The sequence below is a fragment of the Bos indicus x Bos taurus genome, chromosome 4 (assembly GCF_003369695.1).
Source record: "Bos indicus x Bos taurus breed Angus x Brahman F1 hybrid chromosome 4, Bos_hybrid_MaternalHap_v2.0, whole genome shotgun sequence".
NCBI classification, from domain to species: domain Eukaryota; kingdom Metazoa; phylum Chordata; class Mammalia; order Artiodactyla; family Bovidae; genus Bos; species Bos indicus x Bos taurus.
The window spans coordinates 114,513,080-114,530,549 of NC_040079.1; the positions used below are offsets into that span (position 1 = coordinate 114,513,080).

The 17,470-nt window shown below is 42.0% G+C and overlaps 1 protein-coding gene across 2 annotated transcripts in view; it reads right to left on the reverse strand.

The window, feature by feature from the left end:
* GRB10 (growth factor receptor bound protein 10) overlaps positions 1-17,470 on the reverse strand; it is a 183,148-nt gene that overhangs the window by 108,002 nt on the left and 57,676 nt on the right. For both annotated transcript variants that reach the window (XM_027540259.1, XM_027540260.1), the window contains one exon: positions 2,128-2,218. In XM_027540259.1, the coding sequence (XP_027396060.1) occupies positions 2,128-2,218 (91 nt within the window). Of the gene's footprint in view, positions 1-2,127; positions 2,219-17,470 lie in introns of those variants that run through there.

A 17,470-nucleotide genomic window follows, 5' to 3' on the forward strand; every position in this document is an offset into this window, starting at 1 on the left:
CCAGCATTTTGGAAATGGCAATGGCTATTCATCTCATTTCCCAAACTTCTCAGGGTCCCCATCTTCTTGTTTCATTTCTTCCCATCATACTTCATAGTTTCTTGTCCTCCTTGGTGGATGTTATTCTTGCATTCATCTCCAGGGCATTACAGACACACTCATCTGTGTGTGTAAAGTGGCGATCTCACCATCCCAGGAGCTGCAGTGCCTACTAGTAGACAGCTGCCCATTCTGGGGATGCTGGCTTGCAGGGGCATCTATGCTGCACTGGGCTTGTGTGTTCCCTGCCCATCCTCCCAAGTGCTTAGGGCTTGGAGTGCTCAGGGGTGCTCCTCAGGGGAGTCTGGGGTGCTGTGGGTCTCTGCCTAGGACCATTTTCCAGGGTCTTTCAGGCACAGGTTGAGGTGTACCCTGCCCTAGCTCCCAGCGAGCTGTATGAGTTTGGTCCCTACTGTTCCCTGGGGCCTGAACTGCCCGCCATCAGTGGTGCCTTTGGAGCCTGCAGCCCACTGGGCATGGCGTCAGCATCACTCACTGCTCTGCAGACAGCTCCAACTTGTGTGAGCCAGGCGGAGTCCCCTTGGCTTTCCTGTTTTGTGGGCTGTGTCTGCAGACTGACTGAGGATGGAAGGGGAAGGTGGTCCATGTCACGATGGGCCTGACCTCTCTGGGAAGCTGAGTTTACCATGGAGTCACGTCTGCTCACTTCCCCATGCCTGGCTGCAGTTCCCAAGTCAGGGCAGACCCCAGCTCACTCACTCCCTGTTAGCAGAGAAATGGAATCTTCCCTAAGTTTCAAAGCCAACATGATCAAATTGGTACTCCTACCCTTGCATCACCTACTGCAAAGGTCTTCTGAAAGGGGACCCTACAGTTATGCTTGACACAGGAATCCTGACTGCTTTTACAAATCTTCTAATACTTGAGAACACATCCTTTTGACTTCATGGTCACCTCCCTGACTTTACTATTGCTAAATTTCACTCTCTTTCTCCTTAGGTAATTAAGAAAACCTAAGCATTCTAACCTCTACCAGCTCTAAACCCTACAATTTCTGTTACTTAAACTCTCCAACAGGGACTTCCCTAGTGGTCCAGTGGTTAAGGATCTCCCTGGCAATGCAGGGGACACGCTGCATCCAGGTTCAATTCCTGGTCCTGGAAGATACCACCTGCCATGGGGCAACTGAGCTTGTGCGCCTCAGCTACTGGATCCCACAGTCCAGGGCCCATGAGCCACAGCTACAGACGCCTGCACACCTACAGCCCGTGAGCTGCAACAAGAGCAGCCACCCCAACAAGAAGCCCACACACGGGGACTAGAGAGGAGTCCCCGCTCACCGCAACCAGAGAAAGTGCATGTGCAGCAATGCAGATCCAGCGCAGCCAAAAGCAAAGCGCTCTAATCATCTAAAGCGCCCCCTGTGTGCTTTTCCTGTCCCATCACACAATCATCTCTTCCTAAACCCTGGACTACATCAAAGCTTGGGCTTATGAGACCTAATTTACTAAGTCCTTGTATCTCTTTAAGACACTCCCTCCTCCCCCATGGTGAGTCCATCAGAAATTCACCAGAAGGAATAGAAGGCATCTCTACCTGGCTATGTAAACAGCCGCCAAGTGCATATAAGCAAGACTGTCAGAGTGGCCAAAAAATTCATTCAGGGGGAAAAAAAAAATTCATTCGGTCTTAACTAAAGGACACATTTTTCATTTTCACTGAGAACCACAGTGAACAATGAATTCAATAACCGAATTAATTTTTTGGCCATCACAATAGTTTCACTGCCAATAAAAATGCCAAAAACTAAGAAGATCTCCCCATGGAGGAGCCCTGAATATGCCTTTAAGGTTATGCTTAAGTTGAATCCTGGGAAAACTCACATGAAATAGATTTTTAAGTTTCAATCACTGGAGTCGGCTCATTGAAAGAAAACTCTATGAACATATAACCAAGTACCTCTCTTTTACAAAATGTGTTTTCCTTAAAGGGGTAAAGTGGAGCTGAGACCAGCAACTTCTTACGTCAGTGCCAGGAATGGATTCCTAAGACTGCGATGCTGAGCACCGCTGCACAATATAACGGGAATCACAGCCTGGGTCAGGGGAGCGCTCGGCTCATCCTTACCTTGGTGGCTCGCCAGCCGGTCGGGCGGCGCTGGGAAGCCAGGTCCTGCCAGCTCCCCAGGACGCTGAGGAGGTGTCTGCTCCACCTTATCCTGCAGAGATGGGTATGGAAAGGCTCTGGTCAGAAGCAGCACTCCACACCTGCCACACCCACCACCCTCACTTCACACTTGTCACACTCACCACCCCCAGCACTGCTTTTCTTCCCCCAGTTCTTCCTTCCTTCCAATTTTTACTTTTTTTCACTTTAAATGACAGTTGTTTAAAACACACTGTAAAAGGAAAATTAACCACGAGAATGGACAGCCTGCTTGGCAAGGGAGTTGGAAGAAAAGTTACTCTTGTTTTCTGGCTTAAATTGCTTTCCCTGAATAGCAATTCAAAAAGAATTATTGTCAACGGCAGGATTTAAGCCATGAGTGCAGAGAATTAGCATTCCGTGGAGCACAGGATTTTCTGTAACAATTACCGGTGATCACGCCCTGGGCGGTCTGTCCCCTGGGATGCAAACACCCAACGACCGTTTTATAACCAGACCCTCCACAAAGCATCAGCAGCTCAGAGGCATTAAAACAATTTTTTTTCTAATATTATAGATTTATTCAGACTAAAACTTTTTCTTACATCAGTTTTAATAAGTTATATTTTTATAGGAGTTTGCCTATTTTCATCTAAAATTTCAAATTTATTGTCAAAACACCCTCTGATTTTATGATCTGAAGAGACATCACTATTATTTTGCTGTTATTAGTTGTTGGTAGGATTTTTCTTGATTCATTTCATTGATTAGTGAGATAAACATTTTATTGATATTTTCAGAGGATAACTTTATAGCATTTTTGATCCTCTCTACTGTCTGGTTTGTATTCAGTATTTTCTCTCTCTCTCTTTTTTTTTTTTTTTAAATTTTTATCAGAGTCTAGTTGATTTACTGTGTTAGTTTTGGGTGCACAGCAAAGTGATGCAGTTATACAGATCTTCATTCTTTTTCAGATTCTTTTCCCTTATAGGTTATTACAGAATACTGAGTAGAGTTCCTTGAGCCACACAGTAGGTGCTGGTTGGTCATTTATTTTATACATAATGGTGTAAATATTCAGTGGCACTTTTCAGACCTCAGGTAAAGATAAAAATTTTCAGTAAAAGTTAAAACAGTAACTTAAAACCAAGCCCACAACTCCAGAAAAACCTCTTCGTGGGATTATAATCAATCCAATGAAAGACTCAATAAGATGTGGAAAATGGGCCTGTAAACTCTTTACATGCCGAGAGGAAAATATTAGCAGTGATTAACCTGGGGTGAAGAGATAGCAAATTTCTCTGGCAGATTAAAGAAACTTTGGGAATTATTATAATGCACGTTTTATCTCTGTAATTAGGTTTTAGAACTGTGTCAGAAAGTATAAGATTTTCATGGAAAAACCTATTAATAAAAATTAACATGAACACACAAGCAGGTGCCATCAGCAACCTCCCCTTCCTAGTACTGCAAAACTCTGCAGGTGCGAGATGCCCCCAGTCCACGAGCGCCAGCATCCTGCGGCGCTTCCTCTGCCAGCTGGCCACAGAAGGCACAGCCACCCAGCACCACCCCATGACTAGAGGAAGCCCTGAGACTGGAGCCCAGGCAGCCGGGCTTCAGAGCACACATGCCTTCCCTCCCATGCTGCCCAAGAAACTCCAAAAAAGCACATCATTCTGACAGATGCTTCAGGGCCTGAATGCCCCCTAGTCAGTGGCTTCTGCACCCAGAGCCTCTGTCTGCCTGAGTGAGAGGGGACGGTTGTGACTCCACTCTCTGTCCACAGGGTGGGTCTGGTCCACACTCTGCTGGGGGCCACCGTGGGGAGCACTGCTCAGAGAGCCCAGGAGGGAAGGAGATGCTTGCTCCCCAGGAAGGCAGAGTGGCCTTCACACCTCCCTCCAGAAAACCTGGGAAGAGCAGACAAAGACCTCTGAAGGAGGGAGACTTTCACTTGCTTCCCTCTCTCTGTTCTCTCCCTTCGAAAGGAATGGCCAGCTCTCTTTCGGTTTTTAAAACCACAGATGTAACGCTTGCCTGTTAGGAAAATCTAGATGCTAAGGGACTTCCCAGGTAGTGCCAGCGTAAAGAATTCACCTGCCAGTGCAGGCGATGCAAGAGACACCGGTTCAGTCCCTGAGTTGGGAAGCTCCCCTTGAGGAGGAAATGGCAACCCACTCCAGGATTCTTGCCTGGAGAATCCCATAGACAGAGGAGCCTGGTGGGCAACAGTCCATGGGGTCGCATTCAGACATGACTGAGTGACTGAGTACACACAGATGCTAAAGAAAAGGATAAAGATAAAAATTAAAATGAACCCCTTTCACCCATGGATGTTATCCAATCAGTTTTTGATCTGTTCTTTCAGAGGAAAACAAAAATCCACACACAGGGTATGCGCAGATGCAATGTCTGAATTATTTAGGGACAGCATCTATGCTACATTTGAATCACATGGGGGTTACAAATGATCCTGATAAGAACGGAATCACCATCATGACACCCACTGCTGTATTTTAACGCATCTTTTCAAAAATTTCCATGGCAACAAGCATTCCCCAACAGCCCTTTCAAAATTCTAGCATACCACATTAAGTACCCGTGTAACATGATTTCTTTCATTAATACCCTACTGGCAAATGTACAATTTGTTAAGAAACTTAAGTTTTTGATTAGGAAAGAAGGGAGAAATTGGTTTCGAGGACATGGTGTCTGGGAGCCAAAGGGATGCTGGTAAGACCCCCCTGAGGTGCTGAGAATAGAGCTAGATTGCCAAGCCTAGAGAGCCGAGCGGTCCCTGCCCGCCCCCGGATTCAGCAGTCTCCCCATCTAAGGTCACCCACCCACTTCTACAGCTCCACAGTCCAGTGTTCTCCGTTCAATCAGCCTTTACCATCTGAGAGAAATATCTTTCCTTTTTCCCCCAATTTTAAAACTACCCATATAAGTATTTGAAAATACAAAGTAGAAATAAAAATTCGCCTAAATTCTATGGACATGAATACGAACAAACTCCGGGAGACAGTGAAGGACAGGGGAGCCTGGCGTACTGCTGTCCTTGGGGTCGAACAGAGTCAGACATGACTGAGTACCTGAAGAACAGCGACCCAAGACAGTGGAGTAAGGCAGCATTCTTCTGAGTTTTGCACCTTCACCACGCACAGCTGGACACTGTGCATATCATAGGGTATAAACATTTTTCTGTTCTGAAAAAATGTAAATTTTCCCCCAATTTACATCACAAAATGTTCTTTATTTAAAAAAAATGGTAAGTATCATTTTTCCAGATTCTAAACTACTCTTGGAAACACTTTCAGTCATTTGCAAATTTCGGGTAATATAAATACAATCAAACAAACACCTTTGTGCATAGAACTTGTCCACATTTCTGATCGTTCTCTTAGAATCCCCAGAGTAGAAGGAGCAGGTCAAAAGTTATGTGCTTTTTGTTTTGAGTCTGGATACACTGTCCAGCTCTCATTTCCAGGTTACCCTCCACTGGAAACAGAACAGCTGCCTTCCCAGTTCCCAGGTACCGGCAGGTGGAAGGTAACAATTTTGGAACTTTTTCTTGCCAATCCCAGAGGCAGGCAGTGGTTTTCACAAGAAGGTCTTAAATAATGGAGTTGAATATCAGCCCTTTGTCTTTCTCCTTCTGGATTATCCTGTGACAGGCCAGCTGGAGCAGTGCAGGTTTTCCCAGTCCAGCCCTCCATGAAGGAGCCTCACACCATCACCCAGCTGAGGGTTTAGGGCCAGTGTCCAGACTTGCTGGGTTAGGTGGCAAATCTAGAAGATGGGCTACACGACCCCTGCAGGACGCCTGGGCGGTCCCGGCTCACCAGAAACATCATCAGTCTGCTTCTTAATGCTCCCAGGATAAGCTCTTTAAAATAATAAGAAACAAAGCTTGATCCCTTTTGTAGCGAGTAATTTTCCCACCTTGTTTGAAATTTACTCATATTTTTGATTCTCAGAGTTTAACTCAATGCAGCCAAGTTTCCTGAACTTTTGTTTTAGGTTTATTATTCTCACCTTGAGAACTGCTTTCACTCATTATAAAGAAAAATAAATAACATCCTTTATGTGTTGTCCTGGTTTCTTCTCCAACCAGAAGCATTCCCTTTCATTTCTCTGCCATTTATATGGCAGGGCACAAAAAGATGAGGCCATAAACTGACCAGTCCATACAGGCCCATTTATCACTCAATCTTCACTCTCATCACACATTACAACCTACGCAGACAAGGGTTTGGCATCCTCTCAGAGACACAGAGCTGCCTCTTCCTGGGTGAGCACCCAGGTTTCCACGCTCACAGCTGCCTGGCATGTTCATTATCAGCATCTTTCCCCTTTTGCTGCTTTGATGTGAACTCCTCAGCTGTTTTCTTCTAAGTAAGTAGTATCAACAATAAAAAAACTAAAAACAGAACTACCATATGACCTAGCAATCCCACTCCCGGGCACAGACCCAGAGAAAACCGTAATTCCAAAAGACACATGCACCCCAATACTCACTGCAGCACTATTTACAACAGCCAAGACACAGAAGCAACCTAGATGGCCATCGGCAGATGACTGGATAAAGAAGACATGATGCAGGTATACAATGTAATATTACTCAGCCATAAAAAGCAATGGAATTTTGCCCTTTGCAGAGATGTAGATGGATCTAGAGGCTGTCATACACAGTGAAGTAAGTCAGAAAGAGAAAATCAAATATTGCATATTAACATACATATGTGGACATCTAGAAAAATGGTACAGATGAAGCTATTTGCAAAGCTGAAATAGAGACACAGACATAGACAATAAAAATATGACCATCAAGAGAGGAAAGGTCGGGTGGTGGGATGGACGGGGAGGCGGGGATTGACAAACACGCTCTTCATATATGAAACAGATAACTGGTGAGAAGAGACGGCATAGCGCAGGGAACTCTACTCAGTGCTTGTGGCGAGCTAGGTGGGAAGGAAACCCAGAAAAAGAGCGGCGGTATGTCTTCATGTAGCTGACTCATTTTGTTGTACAGCAGGAACACAACACTGTAAAGCAACTCTGCCCCAATAAAAATTTTCTAAAACAATAAATAAATAAAAATGAAGTTAAAAAAAGTATCACAGGAAAGAACAAACCTGACCTCATATTAGACCTATTTCTTTTACTTTTGTATTCTATTGCTCTTACTTCCAGTTAAGAACGTTGCTTATAATCTGAAATACACAGGATAGCCCATTCTCAAGGCTCAGACTTAAGGGAATAACACTCTTCCATTAATATAGAGACAAAAAATTGCAGGAGAATAACATTTGTCTTGTTGGAGGTTTACAGGAACATCGTGACCTGACCTACGTGGACAGCTGCAAGAACCAAGTAGTCTGACACCAAAAACTCTGCAACAGCCAACCACCCCTCTCCCTCATCTGGCCTTTAAAAATGCTTTGCTGAAACCCTTCAGGGAGTTCAGGGTTTTGAGAGGCGTGAGCCACTCATCTTGCATGAGTTCAGTTCAGTTCAGTCGCTCAGTCGTGTCCGACTCTTTGCGACTCCATGAATTGCAGCATGCCAGGCCTCCCTTGCATAGTCCTGCAATAAACCTTTCGCTGCTCCCCAAATTCTGATGTTTCAGTATTGTTAGGCCTCCCTGTGCATCTAGCAGACAAACTTGCATTTGGTAGCAAAAGTTTACTTAAACTATTAAAACTTCTTGTCCAGAATATTTCCTTATATTTAAGTAATGGTTACCCATTACTAATATGAAGGTTGCGGGTGGGCCATCTGATTAAAATCAGACCACATAAGCATAGAGCATAAACCAGGAAGTTGAGCCCCACCCCCCCACTCCATGCATCCTGGGGGCTGGCATGACGCGCTGAGTACAGAAGCACTGGGGGTTTCTGGTGGACACGCCAGTCTGAGACCCAGTCCAGCCAGGCGCTGACACACTGCCCTCCTGAAAACACCCCTTTCCACTGACGAGCACACCAGACCCCACCGAGACCTTGCTCCTAAGACAAGTCACCTTCCAACCTAAGTTAAAGGCAAACTTGTTTAAATAGTGTGATCAGATTTAGCTAGTAAAAAATACAGGATGTTCAGTGAAACCTGAAATGTCAGACAAACAACTAGTAGTTTTTTTGGTGTAAGTATGTCACAAATGTTACATTGGGCTTATTAAAAAAAAAAAAAGTTTGTGGTTTATCTGAATTTAACTGGGCATGCTATACTTTATCTGGCAACTTTATACCTAAAGTAACATTGGAAATCTGGCAGGCTTGCATGACAAATTACAGCAGTAAGAACAGAATCTTGCCTTGTTTGTTCATATATAAAACTGCCATATCCAGAGAGCAGAAGTCAACATAGAGAAGCTTCAGGCAAGCATTCCATTATCTTGCAAAGCCAAGAAAAATGTAATAGTATGGAAAACGATGGTGTTTATAACCTAAAGGCAGAGCATGAAGGCAGCCAGGAGAAGCGCGTCACGGCTGTAAAGAACAGAAACTCCCCACATGGCTGGAAGGCCAGGTATACGGAAGAGACACAGACACATACTGATGGAGGCTAGGGTGAGCGCAAAGGCTTCTCGCTGGCTGGCCTGGTCTCTTCCAGGGCTGGTTGAGCCATCCCAGGTTGGTCAGGGATGGCTCCCTTATGAGTCAGGAGGGCAAGACAGCTGGGCCATGGCCGGAGGCCAGCAGGATAGAGCCTCCTCATCTGCAGAAGGCCCGGGGGACGCAGAGGAAGGCACGGATCCTTCCCTGTAGGACACAGCCTCCTCATCTGCAGAAGGCCTGGGGGACGCAGAGGAAGGTGCGGACCCTTCTCTGCAGGACACAGCCTCCTCATCTGCAGAAGGCCTGGGGGGCACAGAGGAAGGCACGGATCCTTCTCTGCAGGACACAGCCTCCTCATCTGCAGAAGGCCTGGGGGATGCAGAGGAAGGTGCAGAGGGATTGGGGGCAGGTGAAGAAGGGGACGACAGAGGATGAGATGGCTGGATGGCATCACCAACTCGATGTGCATGAGTTTGGGTGAACTCCGAGAGTTGGTGATGGACAAGGAGGCCTGGCATGCTGCAATTCATGGGGTTGCACAGTCAGACACAACTGAGCGACTGAACTGAACTGAACTGAATATTCCAAATATCTAAAGAACTTATGCAGCTCAGTAGCAAAAAGAAAACAAAAAACAAAAAAACACCCCATTAAAAAAACGAGGAGAGGAGAATGGCGGCTAAAAGTTTCTACAGTAACAGCCTCCAAACCTGTCACTGTGTCTCATCAGGTGTGTGTGACTTCCTGCTTTCTGGAATGGACACTAAGGCTGTGAATATGTGAAAAAGATTTCACAATTTTATGTCCAACACATCCAGGAGTTCAAGAGAAAGAAACTCTTGCTAATGGAGGTCATTAGCAGCTGCTGAAGGAGGAACTGACCCGTGTCAAAAAGAGATCTGCCCTGAGCCTTTGAAGTAGGAGCACTGACTCCAAGACCCTACACTACCAGAGAACTAACCCTAGGGAGTATCAACTAGTGAGAACTCACACAAAGGAAACCACTGGAATACAAGACCCGGCATCACCCAACCACCAGTAGCACCCTGTGCAGGATGCCTCCTCTAAACGACAAACAAAACAAAAATATAAAACCAATCATCAGCAGAGAGGATTACCACCTCACTCAGCCTTGCCCATCAGCAGGGGTTGGGAGGGAGGAACTCAGCACAAATTTCACCCTATATGAAATACACAAACCACTGGACCAACCTTAGGAGGGCAGAAACCAAAAGGAAGAAAGAATTCAACCTTGAAGCCTGGGAAAAGGAGACTGCAAAGACAATAAGTTAAAAAAAAATAATAATGAGAAGGCAGAGAAATACTACACAAATGAAGGAACAAACTAGAAACACAGAAGTCCAAATAAATGAAGAGGAAATATGCAAACTACCTGAAAAAGAATTCAGAATAATGATAGCAAAGATGATCAAAAACCTTGAAAACAAACTGGAGAAAATGCAAGAATCAGTTAACAAAAAACTAACAGAATTAAAGAATAAACATACAGAGACAAAAACACAATTACTGAAATTAAAAATACTCTAGAAGGAAACAATAACAGAATATCTGAAACAGCAGAACGAATCAGTGAGCTGGAAGATAAAATGGTGGAAATAACTTCTGAAGAGCAGAATAAAGTAAAAGAGTGAAAAGAACTGAGGACAGTCTCAGAGACCTCAGGGACAATATCAAACACTCCAACATTTGCATGATAGGAGTCCCAGAAGAAGAGAAAAAGAAAGAGTATGAGAAAATCTTTGAAGAGATTATAGCTGAAAATTTCCCCAACATGGAAAGGAAAATAGTCAATCAAGTCCAGAGGTGCAGAGAGTCCCATACAGGAAAAACCCAAGGAGAAACACACCAAGACACATACTAATCAAACTAACAAAGATTAAACACAAAGAAAGAATATTAAAAGCAGCAAGAGAAAAGCAACAAGTAACATACAAGGGAAACCCCATATGTTTAAAAGCTGATCTTTCAGCAGAAACTCTGCAGGCCAGAAGGGAATGGCAGGATATACTTGAAGTACTGAAAGGGAAAAATCTACAACCAGGATTCTGTACCTGGCAAGGATCTTATTCAAACTTGATGGAGAAATAAAAAGCTTTTCAGACAAGCAAAAGTTAAGAGAATTCAGTACCACCAAACTAGCTTTACAACAAATGTAAAAGGGACTTATATGGTCAAGAAATACAATAGAAGAAAAAGATCTATAAAATCAACCCCAAACAATTAAGAAAATGGCAATAGGAACATATATATCAATAATTACTTTAAAAGTAAATGGATTAAATGCTCCAACCAAAACACACAGACTGGCTGAATGGAAACAAAAACAAGACCCATATATATGCTGTCTACAAGAAACACTTCAGACCATAAGACACATATAGACTGAAAGTGAGAGGATGGAAAAATATATTCCATGCAAATGGGAAGTAAAAGAAAGCTGGAGTAGCAATCCTCATATCAGACAAAATAGATCTTAAAGAATATTACAAGAAATAAGGAAGCACACTACATAATGATCCAAGGGATCAATCCAAGAGGAAGACATAACAATTGTAAAAATCTACGCACCCAACATGGGGGCACCTCAATACATAAGACAAACACTAACAGACATAAAAGGAGAAATAGAGAGTAACATAATAATAGTAGGAGACTTTTAACACCCTCTCACACCAATGGACAGGTCATCAAAACAGAAAATTAATAAAGAAACATAAGTCTTAAATGATACATAAGATGAGATGGCGCTCATTGATATCTTCAGGACATGCCATCCAAATACAGAAGAATAACCCTTCTTTTCAATTGCACATGGAACATTCTCCAGGATAGACCACATCTTGGGTCACAAATCATCCTCAGTAAATTTAATAAAACTGAAATTGTATCAAGCATCTTCTCTGACCACAATGCTATGAGACTAGATATCAATTATAAGAAAAACACTGTAAAAAACACAAACACAAGGAGATTAAACAACATGTTTCTAAATAACCAACAGGATACTGGAGAAATCAAAATGGAAATCAAAAAGTGTCTAGAAACAAATGACAATGAAAACACAACTCAACACCTATGGGATGCAGCAAAAGCATAATCCTACCTCAAAAAACAAGAAAAATATCAAATAGACAACCTAATTTTACACTTAAAACAAATGGAAAAAGAAGAACACCCCAAAATTAGTAGAAGGAAAGAAATCATAAAGATCCAAGCAGAAATACATGAAAAAGAAATGAAAGAAACAATAGTGAAGATTAATAAAAACTAAAAGCTGGTTCTTTAAGAAGATAAACAAAACTGAACAAACCTTAAGCACACTTGTCAAGGAAAAAAGAGAGAAGAATCAAATCAGCAAAGAAAAGGAAAATGAGAGGTTACAACAGACAATGCAGAAATACAAAGGATTATAAGAGACTATTATGAACAACTATATGGTAATAAAATGGATAACCTGGAAGAAATGGAGAGATTCTTAGAAAAGTTCAATCTTCCAAGACTGAACAAGGAAGAAACAGAAATTACGAACAACCCAAATACAAGCACTGAAACTGAAGCTGTGATCAAAAGTCTCCCAAAAAACAAAAGCCGAGAACCAGATGGCTTCACAGGAGAATTCTATCAAACATTTAGAGAGGAGTTAATGCCTGTCCTTCTAAAACTCTTTCAAAAAATTTCAGAGGAAGGAACACTTCCAAACTCAGTCTATGAGGCCACCATCACCCTGACACCAAAACCAGACAAAGACAACACAAAAAAAGAAAACTGCAGGCGAATACAACTGATTAATGTAATGCAAAAATCCTCAACAGAATTCAGCAACACGTCAAAAGCTCATACACCATGACCAAGTTGGGTTTATTCCAGGGATGCAAGGATTCCTCACTATATTAAGATCAATCAATGTGATACACCATATTAACAAACTGAAAGATAAAAACCATATGATCATCTCAATAGATGAAGAAAAAGGCCTTTGACAAAATTTAGCATTCATTTATGATTAAAACTCTTCCAAATATGGGCATAGAAAGAACCTACCTCAACATAGTAAAGGCCATATATGATAAGCCTACAGCAAACATTATTCTCAATGGTGAGAAACTGAAAGCATTCCCCCTAAGGTCAGGAACAAGACAAGGGTGTCCACCTTCCCCACTATTATTCAACATAGTTTGGAAGTCCAAGCTACAGCAATCAGAGAAGAAAAAGAAATAAATGATCAGAAAAGAAGTAAAGCTCTCACTGTTTGCAGATGACATGATACCGTACATAGAAAACCCTAAAGATAGTATCAGAAAATTTCTAGAGCTAATCAGTGAATTTAGCAAAGTTGCAGGATACAAAATCAATACACAGAAATCACTTGCATTTCTATATACTAACAATGAAAAATCCTAAAGAGAAATTATGGAATCAATCCCATTCACTATTGCAACAAAAAGAATTAAATATCTAGGAATAAACTTACCTAAGGAGACAAAAGAACTGTACACGAAAAATTATAAGACACTAATGAGAGAAATCAAAGATGACTTAAACCAATGGAGAGATATTCCATGTTCCTGGGTAGGAAGAATCAATATTGTGAAAATGACTATACTACCAAACACAGTCTACAGATTCAACACGATCCCTATCAAATTACCAAAGGCATTTTTCACAGAATTAGAACAAAAAAATTTCACAATTCATATGGAAACACAAAAGACCCCATATAGCCAAAGCAGTCTTCAGAAAGAAGAATGGAGCTGGAGGAATCAACCTTCCTGACTTCAGGTTATACTATAAAGCTACAGTCATCAAGACAGTATGGTACTGGCATAAAGACTGAAATATAGACCAATGGAATCAGATAGGAAGCCCAGAAATAAACCCATGCACCTATGGGTATTTTATTTTTGAAAAAGGAGGCAAGAATATACAATGGGGCAAAGACAGCCTCTTCAATAAATGGTGCTGCGAAAACTGGACAGTTACATGCAAAAGAATGAAATGAGAACACTTCCTAACAGCGTATACAAAGATAAACTCAATATGGATTAAAGACCTAAATATAAGACCAGAAGCTATAAAACTCTTAAAGGAAAACAGAAACACTCAATGACATAAATCAAAGCAAGATCCTCACTGACCCATCTCCTAGAGTAACAGAAATAAAAACGAAAATAAACAAGTGGGACCTGATTAAACTTAGAAGCTTTTGCACAGCAAAGGAACCTCTAAGCAAGGTGAAAAAAGACAACCCTCAGAATGGGAGAAAATAATAGCAAATGAAACAACTGACAAAGGATTAACTTCCAAAATACACAAGCAGCTCATACAACTCAATGCCAGAAAAACAAACAACCCAATCAAAAAATGGGAAAAAGACATAAACAGACATTTCTCCAAAGAAGACATACAGATGGCTAACAAACACATGAAAAGATGCTCAACATCACTCATTATTAGAGAAATGCAAATCAAAACTACAATGAGATATCACCTCACACCGGTCAGAATGGCCCTCATCAAAGTGTCTACAAACGATAACTGCTGGAGAGTGTGTGGAGAAAGGAGAACACTCTTGCACTGTTGGTGGGAATGTAAATTGACACAGCCACTCTGGAAGACAGTATGGAGATTCCTTAAAAAACTAGGAATAAAACCACCATATGACCCAGCAATCCCACTCCTAGGCATATACCCTGAGGAAACCAAAATTAAAAGAGACACATGTATCCCATTGTTCACTGCAGCACTATTTACAATGGCTAGAACATGGAAGCAACCTAGATGTCCATCGACAGATGAATGGATACAAGAAGCTGTGGTAGATGTACCCAATGGAATATTACTCAGCCATAAAAAGGAACACCTTTGAGTCAGTTCTAATGAAGTGGATGAATCTAGAACCTATTATACAGAGTGAAGTAAGTCAGAAAGAGAAAGATAAATATCATATTCTAACACATATATATGGAATCTGGAAAAATGGTACTGAAGAATTTATTTTCAGGGCAGCAATGGAGAAACAGACATAGAGAATAGACATATGGACATGGGGAGAGGGGAGGAGAGGGTGAGATGTTTGGAAAGAGTAACATGGAAACTTATATTACCATATGTAAAATAGATAGCCAATGGGAATTTGCTGTATGGCTCAGGAAACTCAAACAGTGGCTCTGTCAACCTAGAGGGGTGGGAGGGGGCGGGAGATGGGAGGGAGGTTCAAAAGGAAGAGGATATATGTATACTCTATGGCTGATTCATGTTGAGGTTTGACAGAAAACAAAATGCTGTAAAGCAATTATCCTTCAATAAAAATTAAATTTTTTAAGAAATGAGAAGAAAATCTGAATAGATATTTTCCCAAAGTAGATATACATATGGCCAACACACACATGTAAAGACACTCAACACCACGAATTATCAGGGAAATGCAAATCAAAACAATGAGATATCACCTCATACCTGTCAGAGTGACTTTTATCAAAAAGACAGGAAATAACAAGAGTTAGAGAGGATGAGGAGAGAAGAAACCCTTTGGCATTGTGCACTAAAATATAAAACGGTGCACGCAGCCACTATGGAAACCAGGTTAGAGGCTCCCCAGAATATGAAAAACAGACTTAAATGCAGTAATCACTAAGCCTCAAGAATAATAATAATAGTGGGAATATTTATTAAGGTTTTGAACGGCTTAACATTTAAAACATGTGCTCCAACAGAAAAAAAGAAAAATCCAGCAATTCTGTTTCCAAGCATCAGAAGAAAGCAAAACACTAATTTGAAATGATACATGCATGCCGTGTTCACCGCAGCATTACTTACAATAGCCAAGCCATGGAAACAACCTACATGTCCACTGAAGGAGGAATGGATAAAGAAGATGAGTCATACAAATGTAATGGAGTATTATCCACATCTAAAAAAGGATAAAATCCTGCCACTTGTGACAAGGGTGAACCTCAAGAGCATTATGCTCAGTAACAGATCAGACAGAGAAAGATAAACACTATATGACCTTTCAGTCTCTCATGTAGGTGGAATCAAATAAAAGTAAAACCGTAAGATACAGAGAACAGATTGGTGGCTGCTACAAACAGTGGATGAGGGCCAGGAGAAATAGATGGAGGAGGTCAACAAAAGTGTTAAAAAAAGCAATTCAGCAATGGAAGGGTTCTAGCACGATTTGTGCATTCCTAGAAATCATCAATTTCTAGATGATTCTATGCATTCTCATCTCTGTCCTTTCTTTAATAGGTACTGTCTAACCCCCATTCTTACAGATGAGTACGTAAGGGACGGGACCCCAGCAACACAGCTAATTACCTTGTGGGCCACATACAGTCTGATAGAAGAAAGATAGAAGAACGAGCTACATACACAAGCTGTCACTCTGCTAAGCAACCATTCCAAGTCCTAAAACATGAGAGAATTTGATTAAAGAGCAGCACTCCACATTCTGCAGCTTGCCAGCTCTACACAATTAGCCACTGCCCTCCATGGACATAGGAGCCTGGCAGGCTACAGGCCAAAGGGTTTCAAAGAGTCAGATGTGACCAAGCACACACAAGCACACTAACGGAAATACACTCATAATCAATGACCTAGGGTCAGTTTGTGCCCCAAATGGCACTCTGACTGTTTATTCCACGCAAGAGCACAGAGAACAAGAGATGTACATCAAACTGACCCTAAAACCAAATCACACATTTGGATATATCTAGGTCCAACAACTTGTGATAACAGTGTCCACAAAAAGCTGGTCAACAGCCTATCTAAGAAAGACAAAAAAATTTAATTCGAGCCAATCTGAGGATTAGAACCTGGGAGACAGTCCTTCAGAAACCTCCAAAGACTGTTCCATCTGTTAGAAGTCAAAGCAAGGTTGTGCAAGTTTGTGCGACAAAGCTTTATACATCAAATGAAGTGCTACTGACAGTTTACACAGCCAGATCGCCACGTCATGCGTCATCATGGCCCCTCACAAGATTATGAAAGATTATCTCCTAGGGAGTAGTGACCCTTGATGAGATCAAGAGGGAGTTACCTCCTAAGGAGGTCTGGTTCATGGAGATGCATAACCCACACTAAAGGTGGGGGAGGAGGTCCAAAGTAGAACTTAAAGCTTCCTTGTCTCGACATAAAATATAAACTTTATTTCATCAAGAAAAGGGAAAGTAGGGACTTCCTTCGTGTTCCAGTGGTTAAGACTCTGCCTTCCAATGCAGGAAGCACGGATTTGATCCCTAGTCCAGGAACTAAGATCTGTCAGCTGAAAAAAGCCAAAACAGAAGCAACATTGTAACAAACTCAATAAAGACTGTGAACACAGGTACTGACTCTGACAGGCAAATTCCTAGACCATCTCAGATCAAGAGAGGTACAAAAAACCTCTCCAAAATAGGAAGACTTCTTCCTCATATCACTTATTCCACCCCAATCCAGGACAGCGCCCATCTCCTCTCCGGCACCCCAATAAAAAATCAACTCTTGCACTATTTGAAGGCTCCTAGAGTTGGACTGTGAAGAAAGCTGAGCACAGAAGAATTGATGCTTTTGAACTGTGGTGTTGGAGAAGACTCTTGGGAGTCCCTTGGACTGCAAGGAGATCCAACCAGTCAATTCTGAAGGAAATCAGTCCTGGGTGTTCACTGGAAGGACTGATGCTGAAGCTGAAACTCCAATACTTTGGCCACTTCATGCGAAGAGTTGACTCATTGGAAAAGACCCTGATGCTGGGAGGGATTGGGGGC